Raw genomic sequence first — 15,014 nt, forward strand, 5'->3', positions numbered from 1 at the left:
TGTTCCCCAGGCTGAAGGATGATACTGACAAGGGCACTGTATTATTCTTTAATCTATCATGACAGGAAGTGTGGTTCCACTATCAGTCTTTCTAAAATACTGCAAATTAGAGGCTTCATTTTGTTTAAATAGAGCGTTTTTTAATTTTGCTTAAATAAAAAAAGAGAAGCCAAGTGGTTATCCACTTCTAAAGATTTCTGTAAAGCCAAGAGCACTGCTGGAAATATTGGTAACAGTTACGTGGATGGATTCTGAACCAAATTTGCTGCCTTATCTCCAAGAATTCCAAACAGCTGCCGCTGTCCAAAGGGACTAGTACAGAGCCAGCTACTGAAAACTTGTGCCTTCTTAAACTCGGAATATGCTGGAACTGTAAGGCTTTTCTACCATACCATTTTATGCCTATAGCACTCTTGTGCTCATCCCAAAGAAATAACAGAAGCAACAGGACAGAAACAACCTAGAAAGTGGAAGTTATGAGATTCCATGCCTTCTTGTCTCTAAATACAAAACCACAGTGCCAGTATTCATGGGGTTCCAGGCCTCAAGTTGACACCCCATTCAACCACTGCAATACTGTACAATATTTGATCAGCCCTACAAATAATGCTGCACTCAACATAAGAAAACAGTTAGTCCTAGCTTGATAAGGAATTAGGAGAAAGCACTGCCAAATAGCAGTCATAATTTATACCTGTATTTGATATGCATTTTGTGCCCCCATCTCCATGCAGACACTTTCAATTTAGCTGTGTTCAAGGGGCAATTTTATGGTAATGCAATAAGTAGAGTTAAAGAAAAAACATTTCTTAATACGGTAATCTAGGGGAAAGATATGCCTAAGGGACACATTCTTTACAAAAAGTGTTCCTGAACCATATGCTACAAATACATGGAGAACTCCTTGGTAATGGAAAGCTATAGCTATATGATGATATTAATGTGTACCAGATGGCAGTTAGGTAGAGAAATGTTTCACACAAATGCAAGAAATCAGTCTACTCACTCTGTTACTAAAATGGTAGTATAGTACGCATTGAGAAATGATTTTCTACATGTAGCTGAGATACAGTTGCTTCCATCTGAGCGAGGGGCAGCAGCAGATTAGAATATAATAACCTTTCCAACTTGGGTTCAGACTGGATCCTGCAAACACTTACTGCTGGGTACAGAGGTTGCTCCCCTGAGTAGTGTCATTGTGCCCCGTGAGTGTTGACACAATCATTCCTTTGTGAAATTCAAATTTATGATGGCGCACTGCATAGGCGTATGTGTTACTTGAGCACTGAAAGTAAGGGTTAAAAGTGCTGCATAGGCTTAGTGCTGCCCCTCTGTGCAGAGGTGACTCACCCATAGTGATGACTGTTCCTCAGCAGTGACTGTCATATGTAATGTAATATATCTTTTTCTCAAGTACACTAAGACTACTTTATACCACGCTGCCTGCATAAAGTGGCCTTTAAGTTATATTTACACTCACTTTAAAGTCCTTTTTACACAACTACAGCAATGCAAAGTGGCTTTAGCATAAATGGGGACCAGGCCCAATAGCTCTATTTTAACATGGCTTACATTTAAAAAATGTCTACAGTTATTTCCTCATTAAGATTACGCTGCTGTTTTAAACTACCCCCATCTGAACAACTGCAGATTTATGGTGCTCCTCAAGCACTGATTTCGAAAGCAGAAGTTTAAGGACACATACTCTTTGAAAAAAAGTGACTTTGTGATTAATTTGTAAAGCTTTTTGTTTGCAAGTATGTAATCACAATAATACAGCAAGAACAAGAAATCAGATGTAACTAGAGCAGTGCATATTGAGGAATTTGGAAGCTGTAACATGGTTAGTGTCTGTGAGCACTGATGATGCGTCAGAAGAACTGTATTTCTGTAACTACTACTCTAACCATGTTTTTATGAAACAAAGAGATGTGATAGTTTTTTTTAGCTTTAACACAAAGTCAGGGATGCAATATGGATGTGATAGTTGATCTAATATGCACAAGGTGATAAGACTCCAGAGATTAAGATGCTCCACACACTATCCTATTAACAACTATAGCAACCTAATTAGACAATTAGAGGGAAAGGCTAAATCAATACTACAGAGGGAGAAAGGAATGTGGCTAGGGGGTAAATAAGGGCCCAATTCACTAAAAATTGATGTTTCCAAAAGTAATTAAGTTGCATACAATTTTGCACAGGGGAAAGCTTGCTTTAAGCGAAGAGTCTTAGCCTTTTGTCTAAATATGTGTTTTTTGTTCCATATGTATCTGACCTTCATTGAGTGGCCTTCTGCATGGGTGTGGAAAAATGAATGTGCATGAACAGTCATCGATGCGGGCTTTGCACTTCATCACTGGTTTATAGATGATCATGCGAGGCTGCCCTATCTGCCAAATACAGGAGGATGCTAATGCCAAGAATACAAAGATTAAGGGCTTGACTCTCTTCTCAATTACAGTGGCATAAACTAGGAGTAACTCCAGTAACGTCAGTGGAGTAACAATGGTGTAAAACAAGTATCAGAAGAAGCAGCCCTAAGCCTTCTTGTGAATCTGGAGACAGATATATATCCTACAAGCTCCAAATGCATCCTGAGCATTCATTTGATTGGCATGCTGATATATACCAGCATTCTAAGGTTCTAGCCATAATGAAATGCCATTTAATTTTACATTTAATTATGTTCAATAACAGTAAAATGCACTGTTTATATAATTTTAGTTAAAGTAAGTATACTTTTCGTCTCATGCTAAAATGACTTCTTTGCATCAGTTAAAATACTAAACATTAGTGTGTCTATACAGTGAATTGTTAACATGAGGCTGTTTTTTACTGTATGTTGTGGAGAGATTGTGAGTTTTCTCTGTTCATGTACGAGATTTTTGTAACTCCCTTTTCTTTGGTAGGTTGTCTGAGCGCAAAGCAGGAGGGAAGGAGGACTGTCAACTGCATCATAATGTCACCTCTTGTATTTTAACTACGACAACAATAAAAGAAATTCACTGATCTAATGACTGCATATCAGAATTTGCCTCAGGCATGTCATTAGTATTAGATGACAGATAGGGTGTGATTGAGACTTAAAGTTAGCACTGGGTAGCATTTCTCCATAGTACCAGATAAATAAGATCCTTTTTTGAAATGTTAATGCAATAAATCAGTTTGGGAGAGGGAGATACAGACATTAGCGTGTTTTTTTTTTTTATACACACACCCTTTGGGGCTGTGATGTTTCTCACTGAGGGCCATCTTCATGACTCTTTGGTCAGGTGAAAAAAGCAACCTCCACCAAAGTCCGTAACCAATAAGGTGTCTCTCCACAGCCCTGCTGTAAAGCTGTGTTTCATATGAGTGGGAGTACCAATGCACTTGGCAATCAAAACCTTTTTGAACATCAGTGCTATATACAGGGCAATTTTCTTTTCTTCAGACTCAGAAACATTACTTTTAATCAATTACTGCTATATGATTTGGAAGAATAACACTGAAAACACTCTACACTTGCAGATGTTGAGCATGTGCTAATTTTGTCCCAATTCTGATCTACTTTGTTAGTCCAGGGCTTGTTAGTCCCATGCTGCCTGACAGGAGTCTGATCACTAAGCCCCAACCCTGCCCCACTGAAGTCAATGGTAATATGCCATTGCCTTAACCAGGAGTAATACCATATGTCACGCATAGCCTATGGATATCGGCCATTGGAAGAAGATCTGTTGTGGAAGCAATGACTAACTCTTTGGCTCTGGAAGTTAGAACTTTCTGGTATGAAGCCCTTTGTTTTCAGATGGATTGCTGGGATCTGGCAACACCAGGAAGTTAGGGAGTTACATAGAGCATGGAAGCACCACCAGGAATAAGGCAGCCCAAAAGTTTGGAAGCAATTGAAACCTTTGTGTTTTAGGGCATGAGCCAACCTCTAACTAATGAGGCTTGCAAAGAAATTTTCCTTAGGGGTAGGTTATTCCATAACTGCCTGAGGCAGGGTTTCTTGTTCCTTTCCCTACAGCATCTGGTACTGGCTGATGTCAGAGACAGGATACTTGGTTAGATGGACCTATTTTCCTACCTTCTTTTCCGCAGTGAAAAGACAAAATGTATTCATTGTACCATGTACACTTGCTAGATGCTCTGGTGAAGCATGCTTGGGTCAGCTTGGTTAAAAGTTCTGAATTTGGAGTGCCATTAAGACTGGCCATAAATTGTTTTAGCTCAATTAAGTAGTTTTGGTGCAAGATGGAAAACTGTATGTCAAAAAGGACAAATAATCCTAAGATTAGTGAATCAGGCCCCAATAAAACAAAACAAAAAAGACAATTTCTATTGGGGAATGGGATCTACCAGCTAACACAAGGACCTGGGGGAGAATTTTTAAAAATATCAATAAACTGACCATACACTGTGTTGTACGACATTTCATGAGCTGGTGAAGCAGTTGAAATGGCTATGAAAAAAAATAAATTAGGAAAAACATTATAGAAAAATCAAGGCATTACAATATTTAAAAGGTTAGTAAGATGATCCCTCCAAAATTGAGCAGCACAGATAGGAAATGATGTGACTAAGAGCGTCCTTACCATTCAGTGCTACAAAGGAATCTGAAACAAAAACAAAAACGAGAGGTAAAATTCATTATTTCTCCCACAGTGCTAAGTTCTTGCTACTAACAAAACCTCTTATGCTTCTGTTGTTATTTAATTGTACTGTGAGTCAGTGCCCAAGTGCCCCAATCAAAATCGGCATGTCAATGTGCTAGATGCTACACAAACATAGAAGAAGACCACAGTGTCTGCCCCAAACAGCTTACAAGCTAAAGCCTCACTCCTTCAAAGACAACAGTGCAAGCAGACCCTAGCCACCACATAGCTCTCTTTGCAGGATCAAGTCCCAAGGAGTGAATTTCACCCAATGTGCACAGATTGATTCTGAATCATTTCTCACCCTCTTTGATAGTTAAGTGATGTCAGATATCCCCCACTGCCATTCAACCTGGCCAACTGTTATTTGGCCAATTTCTTGTAACCATTGCAGCAGAAATGGGTCTTGAGGCGGGACAGTAAGAGGGCAGTTGTCTCACAGACCATTAGTTATCAGACATTTAAATAGTTAAAGCCTCAACTTATTCTTACATTCAAAATCTGCAAGTGCTGATGGTCTGATTGTGGTCAAGTCATTAAGTGTTTGCTTAAGGAGAAATTTGGAGAAATCCCCACTCTAATTCTTCCACTACTCAAGCTGAGTTGTGGTGGTATTTGGTATTATGGGGAGGACCAAATCTACAGCGAGATCATTCTTGGTGTCTCTGTGTATATGGCACTGGTATGCAGTGAAGGGTACCATGGAATTCTCTGCTTCAAATATGAAACTCTTTACAGAGTAAATATAAAAACAGGCTTTATCCTGCTGCCATTGTAGTTAATGACAAAAATCACATGGACTTTAAGAAAAGTGGGACTGAACTCATACAGAATAAGGGCCATTTAGATATTGTCCTGAGATAGGTGTCATGTCATCCCATGAGGAAGCACTGCAGGGACTGTGCATATATCTCTAAACAACCCAGAGTACAGGCTACCCTATCCTCCTAGCCCATGAAGCAGACTGACGTGGAAGTAGGAGGGGTGCATATGTAACCTACACACCTCCAGGGTGTGGTGTTCTGTCCCCTCTAGTGGCACTGAGACCACTTAGAGATTAAGGAATCTGCTACAGCCCTTAGCTAAGGACCATGTGGCTTTTAGCTCATGCAGTAGAGGCTCATAGGCTAAGCTCCAGAAGTCCCAGGTTTGATTAGGTTCAGTCAGTGTTACACATACATAAGAATGGCCATATTGGGTCAGACCAAAGGTCCATCTAGCCCAGTATCCTGTCGTCTGACAGTGGCTGATACCAGGTGCTCCAGAAGAAATAAACAGAACAGGTAATCATCAAGTGATCCATCCCCTGTCGTCCATTCCTAGCTTCTGGCAAACGGAGGCTAGGGACACCATCCCTGCCCATCCTGGCTAACAGCCATTGATGGACCTATCCTCCATGAACTTATCTAGTTCTTTTCTGAACTCTGTTATAGTCTTGGCCTGTACAAGATCCTCTGACAAAGAGTTCCACATGTTGTCTGGGCGAAGAAATACTTCCTTTTGTTTGTTTTAAATCTGCTGCCTATTAATTACATTTGGTGACCCCTAGTTCTTATGTTATGAGAAGGAGTAAATACTTTCTTATTTACTTTTTCCACACTAGTCATGATTTTATAGACCTCTATCATAGTCCCCCTAAATTGTCTCTATTCCAAGCTGAAAAGTCCCACTCTTTTTAATCTCTCCTCATATGGGAACTGTTCCATACCCCTAGTCACTTTTGTTGACCTTTTCCAATATATCTTTTTTGAGATGGGGAGACCACATCTGCATGCTGTATTCAAGATGTTGGCATACCATGGATTTATATAGGGGCAATATGAAATTTTCGGTCTTATTATCTATCCCTTTCTTAACGATTCCCAACATTCTGTTTGCTTTTTTGACTGCTGCTGCACATTGAGTGGATGTTTTCCGAGAACTAGCCACAATGACTCCAAGATCTCTTTCTTGAGTGGTAACAGCCAATTTAGACCCCATCATTTTATATGCATAGTTAGGATTATGTTTTCTAATGTGCATTACTTTGCATTTATCAACATTGAATTTCATCTGCCATTTTCTTGCCCAGTCACCCAGTTTTGTGAGATCACTTTGTAGTTTTATCTTGAATAGTTTTGTACCATCTACAAATTTTTCCACCTCACTGTTTACCCCTTTTTCCCGATCATTTATGAATATGTTGTATCGTACTCATTCCAGTACAGACTCCTTGGGGGACACTACTATTTACCTCTCTCCATTCTGAAAACTGACCATTTATTCCTACCCTTGTTTCCTATCTTTTAACCAATTACCAATCTGTGAGAGGCCCTACCCTCCTATGCCATGACAGCTTACATTGCTTAAGAGCCTTTGGTGAGGAACCTTGTCAACGGCTTTCTGAAAATCTAAGTATATCTGATACAAAAGATTAAATCCTTGAGCTCTCCCAAGCAGAGGGACTGCAATAAGAAATGGCTATGTCAGGAGTGGGAGGCTTCTGGCATTCTCCCCAGCAGTGCATCTGTGCAGGAGCCAGGCACACTCTGGCCTTCAGTCTACATGCTCCATTACTCTATAGTCCATAAGTGTTGGCTCACTGTACATTAACTCCTCAGCTTCAGCGGTTTTATTGTGGCCACAGGCAGCGGAAATTGTTTTATGAAGAACTGGGTTCTTGGTTGCATGGGTTTAAAGTAATGTCCAGGTTCTGAATTAAACCGACATAGGCGAGAACATTAAGAACGATGGCTATCTTGAACGCAGCCCTAGGTATTTCTGGGGTCTCCAATCAGCACATAAGGTTTCACTGTATGCGACGTGTGCTGCAGTCCCTTGGCACCAGGCACTGTAAAGACTGAGTGACAGCTTTCACTCTGAATTTCTGAGGTATAAAGAGGCATATTATCCAAAGTTTTATACAGGGATTAAGCTGCAGGATTCCACTGCTGGTAACGATGGGGTGAAATCGGCACTCTGCCGCACGAGAAATTTACCTTGTAAAGTTACATGTGGTATTTTGTATTAAATCTCTCTCCAATTAAAAATGCTGAGGCTCTTTAAGTATATTAAGGTACGTTAAAGTATGTCAAATGCAGCTCAACATAACCGTAAGCACTGCTGAACAAATTTTGACATAGATCTTTTGCGTAAAGCCATGCCATGGGAGTGATTATTCAAAGGATTTTTGGCATGTGTTTTCTAAATGCTTCCCATGGAGTTAGCACAGATAGGCAGCATTAAAGGGTCATTAAAAAAAAACAACAACACTTCATATGTACAGCCCACAAGTTTGAAGGTTAAATGTTTGGCCATATAACGTGTGTCATTTCTTTCACCCCAAAGGCCATATTCTCCTAACCTTGTTCATCATGTTGTCTAGCACCTTATTTGACCAGAGTGCCCTGGACTTCAAAGTGAATACTCTAGGCCCTGCTCATGATAACTCAGATTATCAGAATTTGGTCCCAAGTGATTAGTCTGCATTCCAAACTCCTTGTCTACATTGTCCCAGTTAGTAAATGTACATAATTCAAGGAAATCAGAAAAAAGTCCATAACATAAACAAGGCCAATTCTGTAGGCAACAAGGATGAAATCCTGACACCATTACTGACAAGGGCAAAACTCCCACTGACTTATGTGGGGCCTGGATTTCACCCCCTAGGGTTTTGGATGCACAAAGAAATAAAAGATTAGGCTTATTATGCACACACTTGTATTTTTCCTAAAGTCTAAATTTAAATATGCTTAATCTGAAAGAGCTATATTTTGGCACACAGCACAGTTCATAAAAGGGGTGATGGGTAGCTGCACTGCCTCAGGAGCATCCCAAGTCCGCAACTGCCTCTCAGGGAGTCACACTTCCCTCCATGCTGCCCCTTACTCCTGAAGGGTTACTGCTGGTCACACCAGTTGCAAATTACTACCTCCCACAACATGCTGGCACAGCGGTGCTGACCAGTGAGTAGGGAGTGGAGACAAGGCTATGCACACTCCTCATCCATCCTCAAGTCACTGCTGCCCATCTGTTCCAGAGAGGGACTAAGGATAGCCTTGCTTACCCTTGCGGGCCGCGACTCAAGGTCTGAGTAAAGGGAACAGAGGGGCTCTCATGTACGGGTACATAGACCAAGTCACGATTTCACCCAATATTTGTAAAGCAACAAATGTTCATTGCACTGCGCAGCTGAGACCCTGCATGCAAGATCACACACATAATCCAACTCACCCAGTCACCCACCCTTGAGTTTACAATGCAACGAAGATACAGTGTATACAGCTGCTATAATTAATATCCTTCAGAGCTGGATTTGTCCCACAACACAATTGCCATTAAAACAAGTGCCATTGTTTGTATAAACCAAAATTATATGTTTTCTTTAAACAGGCACACAAATGCTTTTCTTGTACTGGTTACTTAAAGTGTGGTTGCTGTTATTATGTTTTTCATTGCTAACAACAGAGCTCTGGGCAGGTAATGGTGATTCTGGGCAGTCAAAAAGTTTCTCTGACACAAGATAAACAGGGAGTAAAAGCTTTGCTTACTTTGGCAGTCACCCAGGCCATCTGTATTGCCATGCTCTATATCCTGCTCAAATGCCAGCCTAAATAACAAAAAGAAACATAATGGTGTAAGTAACAACATTCACAGACATCACCGGAAAGAAATCATACCATCTAAAAATGAAATAAAGATACAGAGAGAAATTGGTCGTTTCTTTAATACACCACTGGGAAACTTGCAAAATGCAAACATAGACAAATTGAGTTATTTTCACCTCTTAATGGTTCTTTTGGGTGCAGATGATGCTTTGACATATTTTTCTGCAAAATTTTTCTACTACGTCTTGTATTGTTAAATCAGGCAAACAGATACATATCTTTACGAAAAATGGGAGAACATCTGTGAATAAAGTGATAAGTCTAAAACAAACAATGAAGTTATCAGAAAGCAATTATGATTCTATCTGAACTTGCTTGTACTCTGCAGAAGGTGCATTGGTATTTTGACAAGAAAAATACATCAAACCAATATGTAGGTACTGAGCCTAGGAACTACGATAATAAACACTTCAGAAATGCTCATAGATGCAGAAATAGATGTTAATGCTATATGCTTTAATTCTCTTCTACCTCTACCAAATGGCCCATCTGAGGCACGGTCCACTTTGCTGTAATGAAGAGAATGCAACAGGGCACTTACAGTTAACAAAGATCTACAGTGAATCTTTAAAAAAAAACATTCTAAAGTAATAGAGAGAATAAAATGGCTGATCTAGGAATAAGAATGATAATGCAGCTGTTATATATTTATTGAGGACCTGTAAGGAAGCAGGGGGCTTCCTGTCGGCAGGAATACAGAGGTTATCTGATGTTAACAATACACCTGTACCAAGATTCGGAAGTACAGCCAAGGCGTAAAGTGAGTGAGCTTGAGCTGTGTCAGACCTGGCCAAAATATGAGACCTTTCAGGTGGATCTGTTGCCTGCAAGGAGGCATTTATAAATGCATTTAAAAAAAGCTTTCAGAGTCCTAAAATGTTGTTATGAAGTACTGATATTCCACTGTTAAGCAATTAGAGATCCAACAAATCTTTCGGTGTACTTTAGTGATCTGTGATTCATCTCAGTAATACACAGAGGGCTGGTTTTGTTTGTTTGTTTGTTTGTCAAACTGCTTCAGTAATCTAATTTGGATTCTATTGTCTCTTTTAATCTGCTTTCATGGCACCAGTGCCAGACTTGCTCATACAGTTCTCCCTCTTTGAGCAATGCATGGGACTTAATGTGTATCTATCTTCTTTTCTTTTTCCTAAGGGTAAATAATCAGTGGAGAGTTTGCATCAAATCATACTCTGGAATTCCAGAGAATGCAAATGAGATGAAAGCAAACATTTTGCACATTCTTTTCCCAAGAGCTCCTTCTGGGCTTTTTCAAACAGTTCTGTCCAAAATTATATCTGATTGGCATCACTGCTAAAGCCCCTAATTTTTTTACTCTGTCTATCCAGTACCAATGGTTACTTACTTTATACCAGGTAACAGTTGTGTGCATACCCCACCTTCCTTCACCCAGCCACAGTATGGGTCTCTGGAGGCTATGCAGGCCCTTAAGAAAGAAGAAGATCATAAAGCTTTCTGGAATTTTTTCTTCTTCAGTTCTCTAATGCTCAATATGGCTTGCAAAAGGGTTTGTAAATGTGGGGAGAAACCGTGACAAAAAACACCTACTTTTTGCACTTGCCATGACGCTCACATCGTCCCAGGGGAATCTTTATCACACAGGTAGAGAATGCTACGTATAGAGAACTGCTGTGTTTGTCAAGCTGCATTCCCATAATCCTCTTGTCTTCTACCCCATCATAGCTGCACCTGATTTGACAGAGCAGGATAATGTTATAAATGGGTGTTCTTGGCAAATTTAATTATAACATAATGATTTCTTAATCTGAGAGCATTCCAGAGAGGAGAAATTATCAAGCCAGGGGAAAAGAATACATGAGCTCCATTAAAATAATTATATAAATTATTATATATATATTATATATTATAATTAAATAAATATAAACAACTGTTAAAAAAGATATATACAAGCGGGGAGCTGCCAGTAGGGAAGACTCCATGTGGCTCCTTGACTTTCAAATTCATTCCCCTCCTTAACCTTTATGGTATGCTGCAAAACTAATCTATTTACATTTGAGGAGGGTTGAAGGTCAGGAGGTCTTATCTTGGGGGTGGGTTTTTGAGGGGAATCAGCATTTTGAGGGTGGGGGAGTTCATTTTTGTGGGCAAGTTGTCGGTTAGCTACTGCTGTTTTTGTCTTTGTTGGATTGCATTGTCAGGGGTGCGTCAGAGCTGACTGTGATGGGCAATTGTCTATACGTGTTGAAATTAAAATACATAAAATAAAATGTAGAAACAGAGGGAAGCAAACACAAAAGAAACATTCAAAATTACTCTAAAACTCTGAATTCTGTGGCCATTCCCTTTTCATGGGACTACCTGCACCATGGAAATTCAGACGTGTCAATGCTGTCCCGTAAATGAGTACAAAGAACCAGATACGCACTTTTCGGGATTGTAAACATTCATCTCCTCCAGGAAAAGGCTATCATTTAGGAAACCGCTGTTTCCTGTCCGGGCCAAGAATTTCAATATGATTCCCTTCTCTGATCCCAGGAAAACCACCGTGTGATTCTGATGTGGTCCAGCAGCAGTGTCAACTGCAATTTTGGTCAGACGATATCTAGCATGACAACATCGCATTTGTCATTATTTGAGTTAGTCTATCATTTATTTTCTCACTTTTCAAATAATAGTTGATAGCTTTCTAGTAATCATATAAGAAACATAAACTATTTCTTTCAGTTGAACTGACTGCATAAGTTCATACAGAGAGTAGTAGTTGGGCACCAAACTGATGCTGTTTTGTGTGTGCATATGTATGTTATACATCTAGCAAAAGTGTTTGCAGCAGCAAAGCTCAAGCAGCCGGCTGAAGAGGTGCATAAGTGTCTGAAAGCACTTAGCAATTACCCTTCTAATCAGAAGCAATGATGACTGATGACTTCTATGAGCAGGGAAAGCAAATGAGTGCGAGGAAATGTTTAAAATGTCATATTCTGTCATAGAAAGCAATAGTGATGGCATATCCGTATTCATCCTTTTGGTAGTAAAAGCTGTGTAAGCACAATACTGAAAAGCTAAAAGCTAAATCAGCTGAACTTATACTTCACCACATATGACCATAGTACTACCACCAAGATAGCTCAGGGATTGGACAACATCAGCTCATGATGAAGAACAGCTTTGTTGAAGCTGAACCTGAGCAAGACGAAGGTGATGCTAGTGGGCAGAAGAAAATATTAGATGAGTTTGCAGCCATGGTGTGGTCTCCTGTCATTGAAGGCACACACCCACAATAGTTCAATTTGGTTCATAGTTTAGGAGTGCGCCTTGATTCCTTGCTGATTCTAAGTTCTCACATAGCAGCTTTCTGTCTTCCCTGGTGGGCTGGGAAATGCCAATAACTCTAGTCCTTTGTTATTCCTTACACATACTTTCATCACCTTCATCTGGACAATAGCACTGGGCACGAAGCCTCCGTCCCTTAGGAAACTCCACCTAAAACAACCATGTTGCAGCACATCTTCTCAACAACATGGGCTACCAAGAGAACCCATTTATAACATTAAATACATTACATCTGTCCTCCCCTCTCTACACTGGCTTCCAATAGAATACTGACTCAAGTTCCGGCTCTCGATCTTTATCTTCAAAGCTGTCAATGGCCTGGGCCCACGGTATCTAAAGACCACCTAAAGCTCCCATGGTTGACACTTCTGCTCCTCTAGCACAATGGAATTTTCTACAATAAGGATAAAGCTCATCTATGTGGGAGAAAAACTTTCTTGAGGCCAGTCTGAGACTGTGGAATGAACTTTCACAGACCACAACAAAACTCATCACTTCTCCAAGTGCTAGGTGCATTTGTTTGAGCTTGTCTTCTCCAACACAAACACATAAAACCTGTACATTAAAAAAAACCTCCTCCAAAACAAAACGCAACCCAAACTAAACACTACACTGCACACACAATTCTCCCCCTGGGGAGAGAATGAGCGCAAGAGAATAAACTACATGAGGCAGATGTTAGTCACTTCGCTTAATGCGCTACTGGAGGGTGCTTAGATATTATCATGATGAAAGCAGCGTTAGAACCGTTACAGAATAGAATAAAAATGTGTTTCCCAATGTGTGGTGGTGACATTCTGAGGATTGTTGATTTATGTGTCTTTGTACAAATCTCTGTATTATTATTTCTTTTCTCATTGTCATAGACCAGATGGGGGTTATGTGATTATTTCTGTTTGTACACTTGTGCAAACACTGAAACAAACCAGCACATATCCTGACAGACATCTTTGTATCCTGTGAACATATCCTGACAGGCATCTTTATTTCCTGTGGATGTACCCCCTGGCTATCTGTAGAACTTTACCCAAAGTTTTCTACAGAGCTGTTTCAAATACTGACCCATAAGCTAATATGCAGGGCAATGTTCCCTGCTCCACATTCCCTTTGAAATCTGGTTTCAGTGCAGCATGGTTGGAAAAGACTGAAATCATTTCCAGTCTTGAAAGCTGCTCTGGGTGTTCTGTGGCCTCTACTCAGTACTGTCATAATTCATTGCTGGATTCATGCCCAGCACAGCAGAAATGGTTATTAGAATTTCAAAGTATTCTAAGCATAGTTCATTAACACATCCTGACAGCATGTTAAGAGGGTTAGGAAAGTTAGTTATTTACCTGACCATCGTCCTCAGGAACCAGGGCCTGCTGACAATTGAAGGAACAGCCTCATCCATGAGAGGATGTGTTTTGATGAAATTTAGAGTATCGTCTGGGAACTCATTGGAGGTTATGTACTTTTCTAATGACACAGAGCCAGCACAGCAACCTGGCCTAAATAAAAAAAGGGGGGAAAGTACTTATTTAGTGCCTGAGGGCAAATTTTCTAAGTGAATTGCTTTTCTAAGCATCTGGCACTAGGCAAGAATGTGCCAAAGATTCTGTGTTGAACAATTCAGAATGCCACCAAATGAAGTACTGTTAGATTTCCTTTGGGCCTGCTGAGACCTTAGTGGGAGTCCAGGACTCTGTTCTGCCTATCTTAGGAATACTTTGATTTATTGCCATCCAAAAAAGAAGATCATGAAGTTTTAAATAGATTCATAGATACTAAGGTCAGAAGGGACCATTATGATCATCTAGTCTGACCTCCTGCACAACGTAAGCCACAGAATTTCACACGAGTCTGCAGTCCATCCACCCACATGGAGTCTAATAAATGTACAGACTTATTTGGCAAGATACTGTTCATGGATAAGGCACTCTCCCGGTTTTAACTGGCCCCATTACTGTGGCACTTTCTCATGGAATAAGTGCACTCTATTTAATTTACAAGGGGATAGTTGGTTTTTTACAGTGTGAAATAAAATGTTCAAAATACAGCCCAGTGGGGGTGGGGGAACCCAGCATCAGTGTGAACACTTTGTTTCTGACAAGCATGAGAACTCCAGTGTGGCAGAATGACAGTATTCTGCAATATCCTGAACAAACCTCACTGAATAAAGATAAACTTCAGTGAATTAAGTTAAACCTTTTCGAAGTAGATTTAATATCTTTGGGTCCATTGTATTACAATTGCAACTGTTTACATGTTACTGTGGGATTGTATGTAACTTTTCTAGGGACTTGACTAATGTAAATGTTAGGAACTTCAAATAACTGTTTGGGAGAATATGTGTGAAGTTGCATCCAATGAAGTGAGCTGTAGCTCACGAAAGCTTATGCTCAAGTAAATTGGTTAGTCTCTAAGGTGCCACAAG

General features: G+C 40.1%; 1 protein-coding gene across 7 annotated transcripts in view; it reads right to left on the reverse strand.

The window, feature by feature from the left end:
- The window catches only part of SEMA6A (semaphorin 6A), a 131,833-nt gene that overhangs the window by 25,432 nt on the left and 91,387 nt on the right, over positions 1-15,014 (reverse strand). For 5 of the 7 annotated variants that reach the window (XM_073344767.2, XM_073344764.2, XM_073344766.2 and 2 more), the window contains exons 12-18: positions 13,933-14,088; positions 11,694-11,870; positions 10,856-10,996; positions 10,653-10,733; positions 9,170-9,228; positions 4,581-4,601; positions 4,397-4,447 (exon numbers count right to left, since the gene is read on the reverse strand). In XM_073344767.2, coding sequence (XP_073200868.1) covers positions 4,397-4,447; positions 4,581-4,601; positions 9,170-9,228; positions 10,653-10,733; positions 10,856-10,996; positions 11,694-11,870; positions 13,933-14,088 — 686 coding nt within the window. The remainder of the gene's footprint in view (positions 1-4,396; positions 4,448-4,580; positions 4,602-9,169; positions 9,229-10,652; positions 10,734-10,855; positions 10,997-11,693; positions 11,871-13,932; positions 14,089-15,014) is intronic. The other 2 variants (XM_073344768.2, XM_073344769.2) reach the window with 1 other exon arrangement.

This window comes from Lepidochelys kempii, chromosome 5 (assembly GCF_965140285.1).
Source record: "Lepidochelys kempii isolate rLepKem1 chromosome 5, rLepKem1.hap1, whole genome shotgun sequence".
Taxonomy (NCBI): domain Eukaryota; kingdom Metazoa; phylum Chordata; order Testudines; family Cheloniidae; genus Lepidochelys; species Lepidochelys kempii.